This window comes from Staurois parvus, unplaced genomic scaffold (assembly GCF_062004578.1).
Source record: "Staurois parvus isolate SC_StPar_1 unplaced genomic scaffold, SC_StPar_1.0 ptg000015l, whole genome shotgun sequence".
NCBI classification, from domain to species: Eukaryota; Metazoa; Chordata; class Amphibia; order Anura; family Ranidae; genus Staurois; species Staurois parvus.
The window spans coordinates 6432518-6448638 of record NW_028317811.1 but is presented as its reverse complement, the minus strand read 5'-3'; the positions used below and the strand labels follow the sequence as shown (position 1 = coordinate 6448638).

Below are 16121 nucleotides of genomic sequence, written 5' to 3'. Positions count from 1 at the left end.
TGACTCCCCCTCCCCCATTTGGGACAGTCAGACCATTGCTCCTTGGTTTGCATACCCAAGTACTTACCACTTATCCGAAGGGTGAAACCATAAGTGAAGATCATTAATGTGTCAACAGCGGGGACAGACTCCATACTTCAGGATATGTTTCAACACACAGACTGGAGTATATTTGCCTCTCAGGCTACCTGTGGCTCTCATACGGATATTAACACCTATACCTCCTCTGTGCTGGACTATATCAGCATCATTATTGACAGTGTCACAACACAAACAGATAACCACGTACCCAAATCAGAGGCCATGGATGAATAAGGAGGTGTGGCTCCTGTTGAGGCTTCATGACACTGCCTTTAGATCCGGTGATGCACAGGCCTATAGTACATCTAGAGCAAGTTTACTCTGAGGAGAATAATTAAAAGGGCCAAGCACCACTTACAAGCTGAAGGTAGAGGAATACTTCTCTAACTCTGACTCCCAACATATGTGGCAGGGTATTCAGGCCATCACTGATTACAAGCCTAATAACTCCATCCTGACAGCCACAGGTGTCTCTTTCCTCAACGAGCTAAATTACTTTTATGCTCGCTTTGACTGGGATAACAAGGAAACAGCAATCAAGATCACTCTCTGCAGACCACCAGCCCCTCATACTCACTTCCACAGATTTTTTTTTTTTAAGTCCGCAAACGTGCAAACTAGAACGAAAAACCCGTAAGTGATCACAAAAAAAGTGCAAGTGCGAACACCACACAAAAAAGTGCACTTAGGGGTGTGCTTTTGTCCTACCCCTAAAGGGGCTGGACCACTACCCTGATCCCCCGGGGCACGAAGCTCCTGACAGGGACAAGGTTCCCATTTGGTCCTCCTGGCCAAAAGGCCTGGTGGACCACTGTTCCTTGTGTCCAGCCAGAGCCGGACACCCAGTACTTGGTCAGGGGGCTCTCCCGAAGAGAAAACCCCCTAGGGATCAGGGGAGGAAGGAACCAAAAGGCCACACATCCTCCCCCTAGACTTCAGGGCAGGCCCAAGGACCCACAGGGCATGTGCTGGTCTGCTCGCTGAGGTTTTTACAGACATTTTCAACCTGTCTCCTGCCCAAGCCGCTGTGCCTACATGCTTAAAATCTACCTGCATTGCATCCCTGGATACGTGCTTAGGGCATGTGCTGGTAAGCTCGCTGAGTGTTTTACAGACATTTTCAACCTGTCTCTTGCCCAAGCAGCTGTGCCTACATGCTTAAAATCGACTTGCATTGTGCCAATGCCAAAAAACTCCACCCCGAAGTGCCTAAATGACTATCGCCCTGTAGCACTCACATCCATAGTTATGAAGTGCTTTGAGCGATTGGTCCCGGCACACCTGAAGGATAGCCTTCCATCTACATTGGATCCCTACCAATTTGCATATCATAGCAATAGGAGCATAGAGGATGCAGTCTCTATAGCAGTGCACTCTGTGCTCACACATTTGGACAATAACAGCGCATATGCAAGAATACTGTTTGCTGACTTCAGTTCAGCATTTAATACAGTGATACCCTCCAAGCTAACCATTAAACTTGGAGATTTTGGCATCAGCACCTCCGTTTGGAACTGGATATTGAACTTTTTCACAAGCAGACCTCAGTATGTCAGGTCAGGCTACACCTGCTCCACCACCATCACCATCAACACTGGTGAAACACAGGACTGTGTGCTCAGCCTGTTCTTCTATTACCTCTTCACCCATGACTGCAGACCTGTGTATGGCTCCAACTCCATCATCAAGTTTGCAGATTACACTATGGTGATTGAGCTAATCAGAAACAACGGTTAGATAGCCTATAGGGAGGCAGTACAACAAATGGTTGCATGTTGTGTGGACAATAACTTGCTCCTTAACTCCGCCAAGACTAGGGAGCTTATTGTAGACTTCAAGAGGGAGAACGGAGGCATGCATGACCCCATCCACATTAATGGGATGACAGTTGAACGTGTCACCAGTTTCAAGTTCCTGGGGATCCACATTTCTACCAGTACATCCAGTCTGGTCAGGAAGGCTCACCAGCTACTCTTCTTGAGGAAATTGAAGAAGAACCATCTGTCCTCAGTTCAGCTATCTTGGTGAACTTCTACCACTGTGTGATAGAGAGTATACTCACCAGCAGTATGCAGTCTGATATGGGAACTGCACTGTCGCTGAGCATAAGGCACTGCAGCGGGTAATGAAAACTACCCAATGCATTATAGGGATTCCACTTCCAGTCATAGAGGATGTCCAGAGGAAACGCTGTTTGCACCGAGCTTGCAGTATTCTCAAGGATTCCTCTCATCCTTTCATAGATTGTTTAATCTCCTGTCTTCCAGGAGGCGCTTCAGGAGCCTTTGGACTAAAACTACCAGACTTAGGAGCAGCTTCTTTCCTACAGTTGTTACATTACTGAACTTTGCTTCTCGTTGATCCCTTATACACTTATTTCTCCTTCTTGTTTCCCCTGTAATTACAAACATTGAATTGTATTCATTTTACACAATGGCATAAGCTTTACATTCATTATTCGTAATGAATTTTTCTGAGCAGTGTATACTGATTATGAATAAAGGAATGCTTTTTAATCAGAGTATAGCATCAAGTCAATTAAACTCCTGGGATATTGATCTGGTCAGTTAAGTAGCAGAGGAGGTAGTTGATCAGTTTCAGCTGCTTTGGTGTTAATGAAATTAACAACAGGTGCACTAGAAGGGCAACAATTTGACAACCCCCAAAACAGGAATGGTTTTACAGATGGGGGCCAGTGACATTTTTTTCCCTACTAATTTTTTCTGACTGTTTTTCACTAGTTTTGCATTTGCCTAGGGTCAGTGTCACTACTGGTAGCATGACGCAATACCTGGACCTTACAGAGGATGCACAGGCAGTCCAAGTCTTCCAGGATGGCACATCAATAGATGCCGTTGCGAGAAGGTTTGCTGTGTCCCCCAGCCCAGTCTCATGTGTATGAAGGAGATTCCAGGAGACAGGCTGTTATTCTAGGAGAGCTGGACAGGGCTGTAGAAGGTCCTTAACCCATCAGCAGGATCAGTCTATGTTCCTTTGTGCAAGGAGGAACAGGATGAGCACTTCCAGAGCCCTACAAAATGACCTCCATCAGGCCACTGGTGTACATGTCTCTGACCAAACAATTAGAAGCAGACTTCATGAGGGTAACCTGAGGGCCCGACGTCCTCTAGTGAGCCCTGTGCTCGGCCCCATAGAGCTCAACTGGCATTTTCCATTGAACACCAGAATTGGCAGGTCCGCCACTGGCACCCTGTGCTTTTCACAGATGAGAGCAGGTTCACCCTGAGCACACGTGACAGATGTGAAAGGGTCTAGAGAAGCTGTGGGGAATGTTATGCTGCTTGTAACATTTTCAGCAGGACCGTTTTGGTGGTGGATCAGTGATGGTCTGGGGAGGCATATCCATGGAGGGACACATAGACCTCTACAGGCTAGACCAGCCTTTCTCAACCAGGGTGCCCAGGCACCCTGGAGTGCCTTGAGGTTTCTTCAGGGATGCCCTGGCAAAATGTGTAAAAATTGCCTAAAACTTGTATACAAGCCAGTGGGTGGAACAAGCCTGCTTTTTAGTTACACAAAGCCACAGGTATTCTTTGTGCACCATTACGACCTTCTAGCCACGGCATCCTGACAACCAATGACTTCATCAGTTGATAAAGAGGATGTCAGCTGCCTGCACAGCATCCTAGTTTGACCCTCCCCTGCCCCTCTCCATCAAAGCTGGGGTCACATTAGCTGAGTGATGGAGAAGGAGTGAGAAGAGAAACACTGGAATACTAGTCAGTACCAGTGTGCAAAAGTGTATTTTCTTTGGAAGAATAAATCCACTCTAATGTTGGGTGTCCTACATGTGTGGATGTTGCTGCATTAAATAAAACTATTAGAATAGTTTTTCACATTTTGGAATGGGGTGCCTTAAAATTATGGACAGCCTTGAGGCACCCCATTTTAGAATCAGGTCCCTCAAGACTGTCCATAATTTTAAAGGGTATCTCGGGACTGTCCATATTTTTAAAGGGTTCCTTGACTGAAAAAAGTTTAGAAACACTGGACTAGACAAGGGCACCCTGACTGCCATTAGGTATCAGGATGAAATCCTTGGACCCATTGTCAGACCGTATACTGGTGCAGTGGGTCCTGGGTTCTTCCTTGTGCATGACACTGCTCGGTCTCATGTGTAAAGAGTATGCAGGCAGTTTCTGGAGGATGAAGGAATTGATACAATTGAATGACCCCCACACTCTCCTGACCTAAATCCAATAGAACACCACTAGAATATCATGGTTTGGTCCATCCAACACTGCCAGGTGGCACCTCAGACTGTCCAGGAGCTCAGTGATCCCTGGTCCAGATCTGGGAAGAAATACCCCAGGACACCATCTGTCGTCTCAATAGGAGCATGCCCCAATGTTGTCAGGCATGCATACAAGCACCTGGGGGCATACAAACTACTGAGTACCATTTTGAGTTGCTGCAATTAAATTTCAGCAATAAGGACTAGCCTGATGCATCATGTTTTCACTTTGATTTTCAGGGTGTCTATTGAATTCAGTCCTCCGTAGGTTGCTCATTTTCATTTCCATCAAACGATGGGGCATCCTTACGTTCCTGACACATTACCCAGTCCATATTAGTATAGATATCCAGCATGATATTTTTCCCCATTGAGATCTGATGTGTTTTCAAAGTGTTCCTTTAATTTTTTTTTTGAGCAGTGTATTATCTCCATAGTACTTCCATCCACATATTAGTCTATAGTACTTCCACATGTACATAATATTCATAAATATTGCAGGGACTGTATAATTTGTACTGCTTATTGCATTTCTAGCTGGATACTAAACTGCATATTGTTGCCTTGTATTTTTACATGTGTAATGACAATAAAACTGAATCTACTCCAATCTAAATTTGGGACTCCCAATTAAAAGGCCGTGCCAGGGGTGGACTGACAACTCATGGGGCCCCCGGGCAGTAAGAGCTAATGGGGCCCCCTGTGACCCCACCTACACTCAAGCACACCCACACAACACCCTACCTACATATTTCAGCTCAGCTGCATAGAAGGAGCATTTACATATTTACTGCAGCAAAGACTGCATGAATGTTCCTGGCTTCTTTCCGTAGAAGCCACTGGACACTTTCACGTTTAAAGATGGCTGCCATGTGAGGGAAGTGAAAGAGAGAGGGGAGTGAGAGGGTGAAAAAGAGGAGGAGTATGTGTGAGAGAGAGAGAGAGAGAGAGAAGGAGGAGTGAGAGAGGAAGCGATGAGAGAGGAGGGGTGTGTTTTAAATTGTGCTAAAAATTGGGTATGGCTTAAAAGGGGTGTGGTAAAATAGTGTCTGAGATGACTTATATAGTGCAGAATGAGGTAATGTTAAATGGGGAATGTACACTGGGGAGTGTATGACAGTGGGTAGTATGTACAAGGAGAGGAGTGCGGAGTGTATGGCTGTGGGTAGTATGTGTAGGATGGTGTCAGTAGATGGTGTCAGTAGTTCTTTATTTAAATTAGTATTATTTTATTTTTTCTTACAATTTTATGATTTTTTTTTTACAAATTAATGTTTTATTATTTTTATCATTTATTTTCAAAATTCTTTTGGGTGGCCAGTGGATGGTGTCAGTAGAGCAATGTTGTGGGTGTTATAATGTTTTCATTTTTATTATCTAATTTTTAAATTATTTTTTACAATTTATTTCTGTATTATTTTTTTCACAATGATTTTGTGGGGACAGTGGACAGTGTCAGTAGGGAGTGAACAGGGAGCGCTAGTATATGTTGGGCTGTCATTAGATTGGGATGAATAAACAGAACCTGTACCCCCTTATATCGGAAGGAAGGGAGGGGATGGAGGAAAGAAGGGAAGGAAGAAAAGGGAGGGAGGGAATGAATGGAGAAAGGAAGGAATAAATGAAGGAAAGAAAGAAAATGGATGGAGGAAGGAATGAAGGAAAAGGAAGGAAGGGAAGGGAGGAAGGAAGGAAGGAAGGAATAAAAAGGGAGAGAGGGAATGAAGAAAGAGGATGGAAGGAAGGAGGGGTGGGAGGAAAGAATGAAGGTTGGGGATGGAGGAAGGAAGGGAAAGACGAAAAGGGAGGGAGGGAGGAAATGGATGGAGGAAGGAAGGAAAGAAAATGGCTGGAGGAAGAAATGAAGGAAAAGGAGAGAAGGGAGGATGTTAGGAAGGATGGAAGGAAGGAAAGAAGGAAGGAAGGAAGGAAGGAAGGAAGGAAGGAAGGAAGGAAGGAAGGAAGGAAGGAAGGAAGGAAGGGATGGATGGAGGAAGGAAGGAAGGAAGGAAGGAGAGAATGGATGGATGGAGGAAGGAAGGAAGGAAGGAGAGAATGGATAGATGGAGGAAGGAAGGAAAGGGAGGGAAGGAAGGAGGGGTGGGAGGAAGTAAGAGAAGGAAGAAAAGGGAGGGAGGGAATGGATGGAAGAAGGAAGGAATTAAAGAAGGAAAGAAAATGGATGGACGAAGTAATGAAGGTAAAGGAGGGAAGGAAGGGGAGGGAAGGAAGGGAGAAGGGAAGGAAGGAAGAAAAGGGAGGGACTAGATGGAGGGAGGAAGGAAGGAAATGGATGGAGGATGGAATGAAGGAAAGGGAGGGAAGGAAGGAGGGGAGGAAGGAAGGAAGGAAGGAAGGAAATGAAAGGAGGGAATGATTGAAGGACGAGGAGGGAGGGAATGAAAAAATGAAGGGAGGGGATAGAGGAAGGAATGAAGGTAAGGAAGAAAAGAAAGGGAGGAAATGGAGGAAGGAAGGAAGGGGATGGAGGAAGGAAGAAAAGAGAGGGACAGAATGGATGGAGGAAGGAAGGAAATGGATGGAGGAAGGAATGAAGGAAAGGGGGGGAAGGAAGGAGGGGGGGGAGGAAGGAAGGAAGGAAGGAGGGAAGGAAATGAAAAGAGGGGAGGGAGGAAGGGAGGAATGAAGGGAGAAAGGAAGGAAGGAACGATTGAAGGATGATGAGGGAGAGAATGAAAAAATGAAGGGAGGAATTGGAGGAAGGAAGGAAGGGAGGAAGGAAGGAAGGAAGGAAAGAAGGGAGGGAAGAAGGAAGGAAAGGGAGGGAAGGAATGAAGAAAAGAAGAGAGAGAGAGGGGGGGGGGGAGGGGGTAGAGAGAGGGGGGTTGTGTTGTAGGAAGGGGGGGTGGTTGGGTTGTTTGGGTGGAATGGATGGTGGATGGAGGGAGGATAAAAGGAGGAAGAAATGGATGAAGGAAGGAAAAAGAGGAGGAATGGATGAGGAAGAAAGGAGAGAAGGATAAGAAAGGAGGGAATGGATGGATGGATGGGGTTGGTTGGTGTTGGGTTGTTTGGTTTGTTGGTTGGGTTGGGTTTGGTTGGTTTGGTTTGGTGGGTGTGGTGGGTTGTTTGTTGGTGGGTGGTGGGTGGTTGGTTTTTGGTGGGTGGGTGGGATTGGGGTGGGTGGTTGGTTGGTTGGATGGGTGGAGGTAGGGTTGGTTGGTTGGGTGGGTAGTGGTTGTTTTTGTTTTGGGTTGTTTTTGGTTTTTGTTGGTTGGGTGGTTTGGGTGGGTGGGTTTTGTGGGGGGAGGGAGGTGGATTGTTTTTGTTGGGGAGGGTGGTTGTTGGGTTGGTTGGGTTGGAAGTATTGTTGGTTGTTGTGGGTTAGTGGGGTGGTGGGTTTGGTTGGTTTTTTGAGGGGGGATAGAGGAAGGAATGAAGGCAAGGAAGAAAAGTTGAGGATGGAAGGAAGGAAAGAAGAAAATGGATGGAGAAGGGGAGGGAAGAAGGAAAGAAGAAAAAGGAGGGATGAAATAGATGAAGGAAGGAAGGAAAGAAGGGGAGGGAGGGAGAGTGAAAGGAAGGAAGGGAAGAGGGAGGGAAGGAATGAAAGAATGAAGGGAGGGGATGGAGGAAGGAAGAAAAGGGAGGGAGGGAATAGATGGAGGAAGGAAAGAAATGGATGGACAAAAGAATGACGGAAAGGGAAGGAAGGAGGGGAAGGAGGCTGGAAGAAAAGAAGGGTATGAAAGGAGGGGAGGGAGGAAAGAATGAAGGGAGGGGATGGAGGAAAGAAGGGAGGGAGTAAGGGAGAAAGGAAGGAAGGAATGATTGAAGGATTGGAGGGAGGGAAGGAAAAAAATGAAGGGAGGGGATAGAGGAAGGAATGAAGGTAAGGAAGAAAAGGAGGGAGGGAATGGAGGAAGGAAGGAAGGAAGGAATGAAGGAAGAAAATGGATGGAGGACGGAATGAAGGAAGGGGAGGGAAGAAAGGAGGGGAGGAAGGAAGAAAGGAAGGAAAAGGAGGGATGAAATAGATGAAGGAAGGAAGGAAGGAAAGAAAGGGAGGGAGGGAGAGCGAAAGGAAGGGAGAGAGGGAGGGAAGGAAGGAAATACTGAAGGGAGGGGATGGAAGAAGGAAGAAAAGGGAGGGAGGGAGGGAGGGAATGGATGGAGGAAGGAATGAAGGAAGGGGAGGGAAGGAAGGGAGGAAGAAAGAAAAGGGAGGGAGGGAGTGGAGGAAGGAAGGAAGGAAGGAAAGAAGGGAGGGAAAGAAGGAAGGAAGAAAAGGGAGGGAAGGAATGAAAGAAGGAAGGAAGGAAAAGAAGGGGAGAGAGAGAGGAGAGGTAGAGAGAGAGAGAGAGAGAGGGGGGTATATATATAGAGGGGGGGGAGGTAGAGAGGGGGGGGAGAGGTAGAGAGAGAGAGAGAGGGGGGGGAGGGGGAGAATCACAGAGCTGCCGACTGATCTGGACAGGAGAGGCAGAGCAGATCCTCTCTCCTCTGCTCTGCAGTGGAGGATGGGGGCAGGGGTTGGACACTGTCAGAGAAGACGAGGCATCAGAGACCTGCGAGGGCTGAGGATCACAGAGGGAGGGCCCAGGAGGGAAATCCGATGCACAGTCAGGGATGATCGGTGCAGTTGAGGGACAGTGACAGCACCAATCTCTGAATGGATTTTAACGAGTCGGCTGGAAGTCTCTCCCTCCCACAGCTTTCAGCTGCTTCATTGAAATCCATTCAGGGAGATCGGTGATGTCACTGTCCCTCCCCTGCACCAATCACCTCCAACTTTGTTCCGGATACATATCATCCATGGGGGAGGGAGTGTGCAAGGTGTGTGCGGTGTACACCTTGCACCCATGGATGATATGCCTCTCACCTTCCCACTGCCCATTGGTTCCATCACCAGCACAGTGTTCGGACCCTTCACCCGACTCACTCTGCCACCACGTGAAGTGACAGGTGAGCTACTTCTGGGTCGGGATCTGACACTGCCTCCTCCTCTGCTCTCCACACTGTCACTGGACAGTGATCCTCTCATGGACCCCCTACTGACCCTGGGCCCTCGGGCAATGCCCAAATGGTCAGTCCGCCCCTGGGCCGTGCATTCCCCTACAAGAAGACTCCTGTTTCTGCTAAAGAACTAAAGTCTCTTGAAGCAGAACTTTTCCTTCTAAATAGTCAACTAAAAACTAAAAATTAACCCGCGTATATGGCAAATCATCATGTAATAAGCTTTTCAGAACAAGGTTTTGCTTTTTTTCTGGAGCCACTTAATAACCATTAAAGCATCAGGCAAACATTTATTTATCCAAGTGTGACATTCTCTTCTATCATGTCTCCCTCATTATCGCTTCATTGGAAAACAAGACTGTCCTGATGTGATAGAACTACAGATGAAATCTGAGTCTGCACTGAAGTTGGTAAATGTATCTTCACAGCAATATGAAGATGTTGTACAGCTTTCACAGCAGTACAGTGATGACATGCTTAACTTAGTAAGCCAAATGAAAGAAAAATATGGATGGGTGGCTGATCATACCAACACGACGTCTGACACAAAGGCATTATTCAGCATAGAAAAGGTAAACCATAAAAACTATATTAACACATAAGCAAATGCTAATTAAGTTAAATGCATCTAACAGTTTTTTTGATAGCACAGTTTATCTGGAATTTCAATTTTGAAAGCTCCCTAAAACAGATCTGAACCTAGTCACTAAGTTCTCATATGACCTTTAGAATGTTAATGTAATGTCAGAAGTAATTTTCAATCTATTTATTACTGCAGCTTTCATTAAAGACTACCTGGTGATGCTGTCATTATTAATGTCCTTGTTTATCATTTTCCTGTCACAAGGTGATAAATGTTTCCCAGTTTTGCTTCTATATTGTCACCCTGCCACACTTGCTCCTGGTGGAGACTACAAGTAAATGGGATGACGCATTGGGCAGGCATGTTTGGCCAATGTTACCATCAGGAAACCTGTCTAGAGCAATGATTTGCAGCCAATGATTTGCAAAGTGGCTACAATGAGGCTACAGGAAATACAACATAATGAAAAAAAAAAAAAGCTGAAATTTATTTAGTTATTGTGCATTGCTTTATGTAGGATGTGTGTGGGGGGGGGGGGGGTATACATTCCACTCGTCTATCACTTTTGTAAAGTTGAGAATCTGCATGTGAACCTCTGGCTGACAACCTATTTGTTTCAAGGCTGTTTAGGACAGCTTGTAACCCCTGGTTCACATATATGTGGCCATGTGGGCTGCGTTTTGCGAGGGCACGAGAGCCCATTCATTTGAATGGATTCCCGTGCCCCGTGACACACAAGGAAGAAGTTTCTGCACTTCTTTGGAAAATGCAGCCCACGCGGGAACCTCGGTTCCCCATGCGGTTGTGTTTTGCAGTGTGGGCGACGTGCTATTAGAACTAATGGCACTCGCTCGTGGGTCCGCAGTCCTCTGTGTGGGTGGTGCGGCTGCACGGATTTGTGTGCGGATCCGCAGCGGCACCACTTGCACAGATGTGAACCCAGCCTTACTCCATAGATATGGTTGGTAACAGTCATTGATTATAGCTAGCCATCTGAGCATAACTGCACAAGTGATCCCAACACATCAAATGATTGCCAGAATTCTCCTACAACAGAGAGAGCTGTCAGGCTTGAGCAAACTATCTCAGTGCTCACAAGCGTATTAAAGCAAACAGGTACTGGGGGGATTTAGAGAATTTAACCTTTTAATAATACCCTATGGGGTTGATTTAATAAAATTGGAGAGTGCAAAATCTGGTGCAACTCTGCATAGAAACCAATCAGCTTCCAGGTTTGTTTTGTCCAAGCTTAATTGAACAAGCTGAGGTTAGAAGCTGATTGGCTACCATGCATAGCTGCTCCAGATTTTGCACTCTCCGGTTTTAGTAAATCAACCCCATTCTGTGTTTATCAGCTTCTTTTCTATGTTTTATTTCCCTTGTTGCAAATTTAGCAAGTTTCTGATTTATACTTATTTGTCCCAAGGTTGCATATGATATACAGCTGTAATTGTTGTTTTTAAACATGTCCTACCATTTGTGCACATGTACTATACTGTAAGATATGTACCATTATGTGGATCCATACCAGTTCTATTATTTATAATGGCATTTTTCTGCTGAAACATGCCCATAAATGTGCCAGCTGTGCACATTGTTACATGGAATGAAACACCTGATCTCTTTCTCATCCTGCGTTTGTTTTTTTCTGTACATTGACCAATACCTAAGAGGTACATGCATGGATTTATACCTTATACATCATGAACCTTTTTAGATATTTAAAATGGCTGTTTCTTTATAATGTAAGGTAGATAAGAACCCTCTCTGACAATTTTTATATGTACCATGTTTTCTAAAATACAAGTGCAAACACCAGGTCTGCTTTCCTTCAAAGTTCCCTGTCAATGTACAAAATCAGTTCTCCTGCCTGGAATCCATCAGTGGTTTTACAGGCACTTCATATGCTGCCTTTAATTGCAGGCAGCCATAGACCTACACTCGCCATGAACACTTAGATAAGGAGAGGATACTGTGCCAATGTAGGTAATATTGTAGGTACACAAATTTAAGAACAGTGCTGCTCTAAGTCAGTCCACATGCCATCCAGCTCATCACTGACAAATGCACACACGTGGTAAATGATGACCGCACGCTGGATAGTGCATGCAACTTCGTTATTCCTTCTTTATTCCTTTACAAACTTGGATACAATGGAATTAAAGGAATTTCTAACCCGTTTCATGCACACAGGTGCTTAATCTCAGCATCATATCTACACATTCAAACTTGTTTCTTAATACCTTATGCCCCTTCTAGCATTTAGCTAAAGTTCTGCTACTGAAACCTAAGCCACCTTGATCCCATAAAAAAAAAAATCACTGAAAAAAATAAAAAATATCATATAAAAACATATGAACAAACAACTACTTTATATGCAGTGCCTTGAAAAAGTATTCACCCCCTTGAAATTTTCCACATTTTTCATGTTACAACCAAATACATAAATGTATTTTATTAGGATTTTATGTGATAATCCAACACAAAGTGGCACATAATTGTGAAGTGGAAGGAAAATGATAAATGGTTTTCAAAAATGTTTACAAATACATATCTAAAAAGTGTGGAGTGCATTTGTATTCAGCCCCCCTGAGTCAATACTTTGTAGAACCACCTTTCACTGCAATTACAACTGAAAGTCTTTTTGGGTATGTCTCTACCAGCTTTGCACAGCTAGAGAGTAAACTTTTTGCCCATTCTTCTTTGCAAACTAGCTCAAGCTCTGTCAGGTTGGATGGAGAGCGTCTGAACAGCAATCAAGTCTTGCCACAGATTCTCAATTGGATTTAGGTCTGGACCAGGGGCGGACAGACCATTTGGAAACTCGGGCACTGCCCGAGAACACGGGGTCAGTAGGGGGCCCCATGAGATGCCCCTGGTACCTTTTTCATAGTCTTTTTTGAGTTTAGGCAAGGACACAGTGGCCCCATGATCCTCTATTGCCCAGGGGCCCCATGAGTTGTCAGCCTGCCCCTGGTCTGGACTTTGACTGGGCCATTCTAACACATGGATATGCTTTGATCTATACATTCCACTGTACCTCTGGCTGTATATTTTGGGTCGTTGTCCTGCTGGAAGGTGAACATCTGCCCCAGTCTCAAGTCTTTTGCAGACTCTTAACAGGTCTTCTTCTAAGATTGCCCTGTATTTGGCTCCATCCATCTTCCTATCAACTCTGACCAGCTTTCCTGTCCCTGCTGAAGAAAAGCATGCCCACAACATGATACTGCCACCACCATGTTTCATTGTGGGGATGCTGTGTTCAGGGTGATGTGCAGTGTCAGTTTTCCGCCACACATAGTGTTTTGCTTTTAGGCCAAAGTGTTCAATTTTGGTCTCATCTGACCAGAGCAAGGGTGGACTGACAACTCATGGGGCCCCCGGGCAACAGGGAATCATGGGGCCCCTGTGTCCTTGCCCAAATTCAAAAAAGCCTATGAAAAAGGTACCAGGGGCTACTCATGGGCCCCCCTACTGACCCCGGGCCCTCGTGCAGTGCCCGAGTTTCCAAATGGTCAGTCCACCCCTGGACCAGAGCACCTTCTTCCACATGTTTGCTGTGTCCTCCACATGGCTTCTAACAACGGGACTTCTTATGGCTTTCTTTCAACAATGGCTTTCTTCTTGCCACTCTTCCATAAAGGCCAGATTTGCATGACTAGTAGTTGTTCTGTGGACACATTCTCCCACCTGAGCTGTGGATCTCTGCAGCTCCTCCAGAGTTACCATGGGCCTCTTGGCTACTTCTCTGATTAATGCTCTCCTTGCCTGGCCTGTCAGTTTAGGTGGATGGCCATATCTTGGTAGGTTTGCAAATGTCAAGGGGTATTTCAAGGCACTGTTAACTAATTTACAACATGCTAAGTCACATACAATGAACCACTATAAACAATAAACCATGCAATATTGAAAGAATGTTTGCATAAAATATATAAGTAAAATATAAATATATTTTAGTAAGATTATGGGTAGAATGTCTTGTAATCCAGCAGCAGACTTCGTAACAAGACTCTCAGCTTTGTCAGCCCATAGAAGGAAGCTAGGTGCAGTCTGGATATCTGGCAGGATCACCAGGTATATTACACTACTAAAAGTGGTCTGACCATAAACAGGGAACAATTTACCTGTCTGGGAAAGCTCTGCCATTTACTGAATTTTCACACTTGGGCTTATTGCTGCAATGTTTTAATTATTTTGACAAAATCTTCTCTTCTTTTTGTAGGTTTCATTTATTCCAAGTACAAAAGACCAGAATGTGTATGACACCGTTGTTGAAGTGAAAATCTTTGCTTCCCCAAATGTGGCGATCAGGCTTCCAGCCACTGTAGATTTTGATAGCCAGGAATTCATACCTTATGTAGCAAAGCAAACATTGGAACTTTACAAACACAATTTTTAAACACTATAATAATCATCCGTAAATATTTCAGACTTTGTTGTATAGGATGCTTTGCAGCATTTCAGAAAGAAATTATATTTTTTCATGATTTGTTGCCCTGTTAATCTGTTGGTAGCTTTTCCCTCCAGAATTTCTATTGGCTTTTTTTTTTTTAAACTAAGAAATGCAGTGTTGTGCTGTGGTATTGGAGGTTGAAGTATATGTTTGCAGTCATCCTCAGATCCTATTTTAAGGCATGTTCACCTCACAATTTCTGCATTCTGGATGCATTTCTGCTTGCATCTTTGTGATGCATTTTTTTATGAGTTCCGCTGCGTATTTTCCCCTCTTTTTTTCTTCATCTTAATTCAGGAAAAGTGCACTCCAGTGCATTTTATATACTCTATTGCAGTTTGATGTATTTTTCTATGTTCCAAATGTCTTCTATACAGAGAAAAATGCAGCATGTTCTAGTTTTGTTGACTGCATTGGAACACACTGCCCTGGTGTGAACTAGGATCATTGGAATACATGGAAGACACTGTGCAAGCTTTTTTATGCAGATTAAAAACACACTGGACTGCATCTGGTGTGATCCAGCCCTAAACAACCAGAAAACAAAATATTTGTCAAATAAAGGTAGACTGGATAACAAAACAATTTAGCGTGAAGTTTTGCAACTGATTGGACTTCTTCATGGCTTGTTGTAATATATCATTTTTGTCCAGTGAAATACTTGGACATGGTTAAGAACTCTCAAACTGCAATGTCTGTTCTAAACAAACCTATGTACAGATATATACAATATATTTATATTGAAATGGATAAAGATGCGAAAGGTGTTGTCCAAAAAAGTATTACGACATTGAGCAGTTGTGATAAGAACCAAATGTGCATATTACATGTGGTTGAAAGCAAAAATACCCAACAGAGTAGAAAACTAATCACTGAAATAATGACAATGGCTTTGTATTTGTTTGCACGTGGCACATAGAGCCCAACTGTTGAGGAGCCTATGACTGAGCTTCCAGAAAATTATTAAGGAAAAAAATGTATCTATTTATAGTGCTTGGTAATTCTTGCTGGTTTTATCAATGTCAGACAGAGGTATGCAGGGCAATTCGGTAACACACTAGACTAGTTGCCATTGTGCTATGCTGGGCATGTGGTGGGCCCTGTGCCATTAAGGAGGAAGGGACTGCCTCCAGGCATACTTTCCAAATGCTCCAACATGGAGACTCTCATAGTCTAGAGTTAGGACTGCACCATGACAAGGATACTTGAGGAGGCTTCTATATATTTTTGTAAATGTTGTGCAGCTAAAACCTCTGTTTTAATGCAAATTGTTAGACAGGGCTTTGTTTTTTTTTTTTGTTTTTTGTTTTTTTGCTGGCTAGCTGGAAGCTGTGCTAAGAAATATATTTTGGTAGGTTAATAGGTTCCTGTCTAAATTGGCCCTAGGATGAATATGTATGAATGTGAGTGAGGGACCTTAGATTGTACACCCCTTGAGGTTTAGGGACTGATGTGAAATGTACAATATATATGTGTAAAGCGCTGCATAAATTGATGGCTTACCTGATTAGTACCTGTAATAAATAAATAATATTTTGTTTTGGTTTGCTCTGTGCAAAGCCTTTTCATGTGCACCTTACTCTTCCAGTTAGTTGTAAATTGGGGTGGTTGCCATGTTTAACAATCCAATAAGCATTCCTGGATTCCTGGGAACTTGAAAATCAGCATCCCTGATAATGGGGGAGCAGGGTAGGGGGTGGAGTGTGGCAGAATGGTGGTGGGGGGGTGACATAATAGTTGGAGGGGCACCAAAATGGGAGGGGCTTAAGGGA

At 44.3% G+C, this 16121-nt stretch overlaps 1 protein-coding gene across 1 annotated transcript in view; it reads left to right on the top strand.

The window, feature by feature from the left end:
* Positions 1-15893, top strand: part of CLUL1 (clusterin like 1) — a 47174-nt gene extending 31281 nt beyond the window's left edge. Inside the window, exons 7-8 of the mRNA XM_089678572.1 lie at positions 9671-9885; positions 14119-15893. Coding sequence (XP_089534698.1) covers positions 9671-9885; positions 14119-14295 — 392 coding nt within the window. The 3' untranslated portion in view covers positions 14296-15893. The remainder of the gene's footprint in view (positions 1-9670; positions 9886-14118) is intronic.
* The last annotated feature ends 228 nt before the right edge of the window (positions 15894-16121 follow it).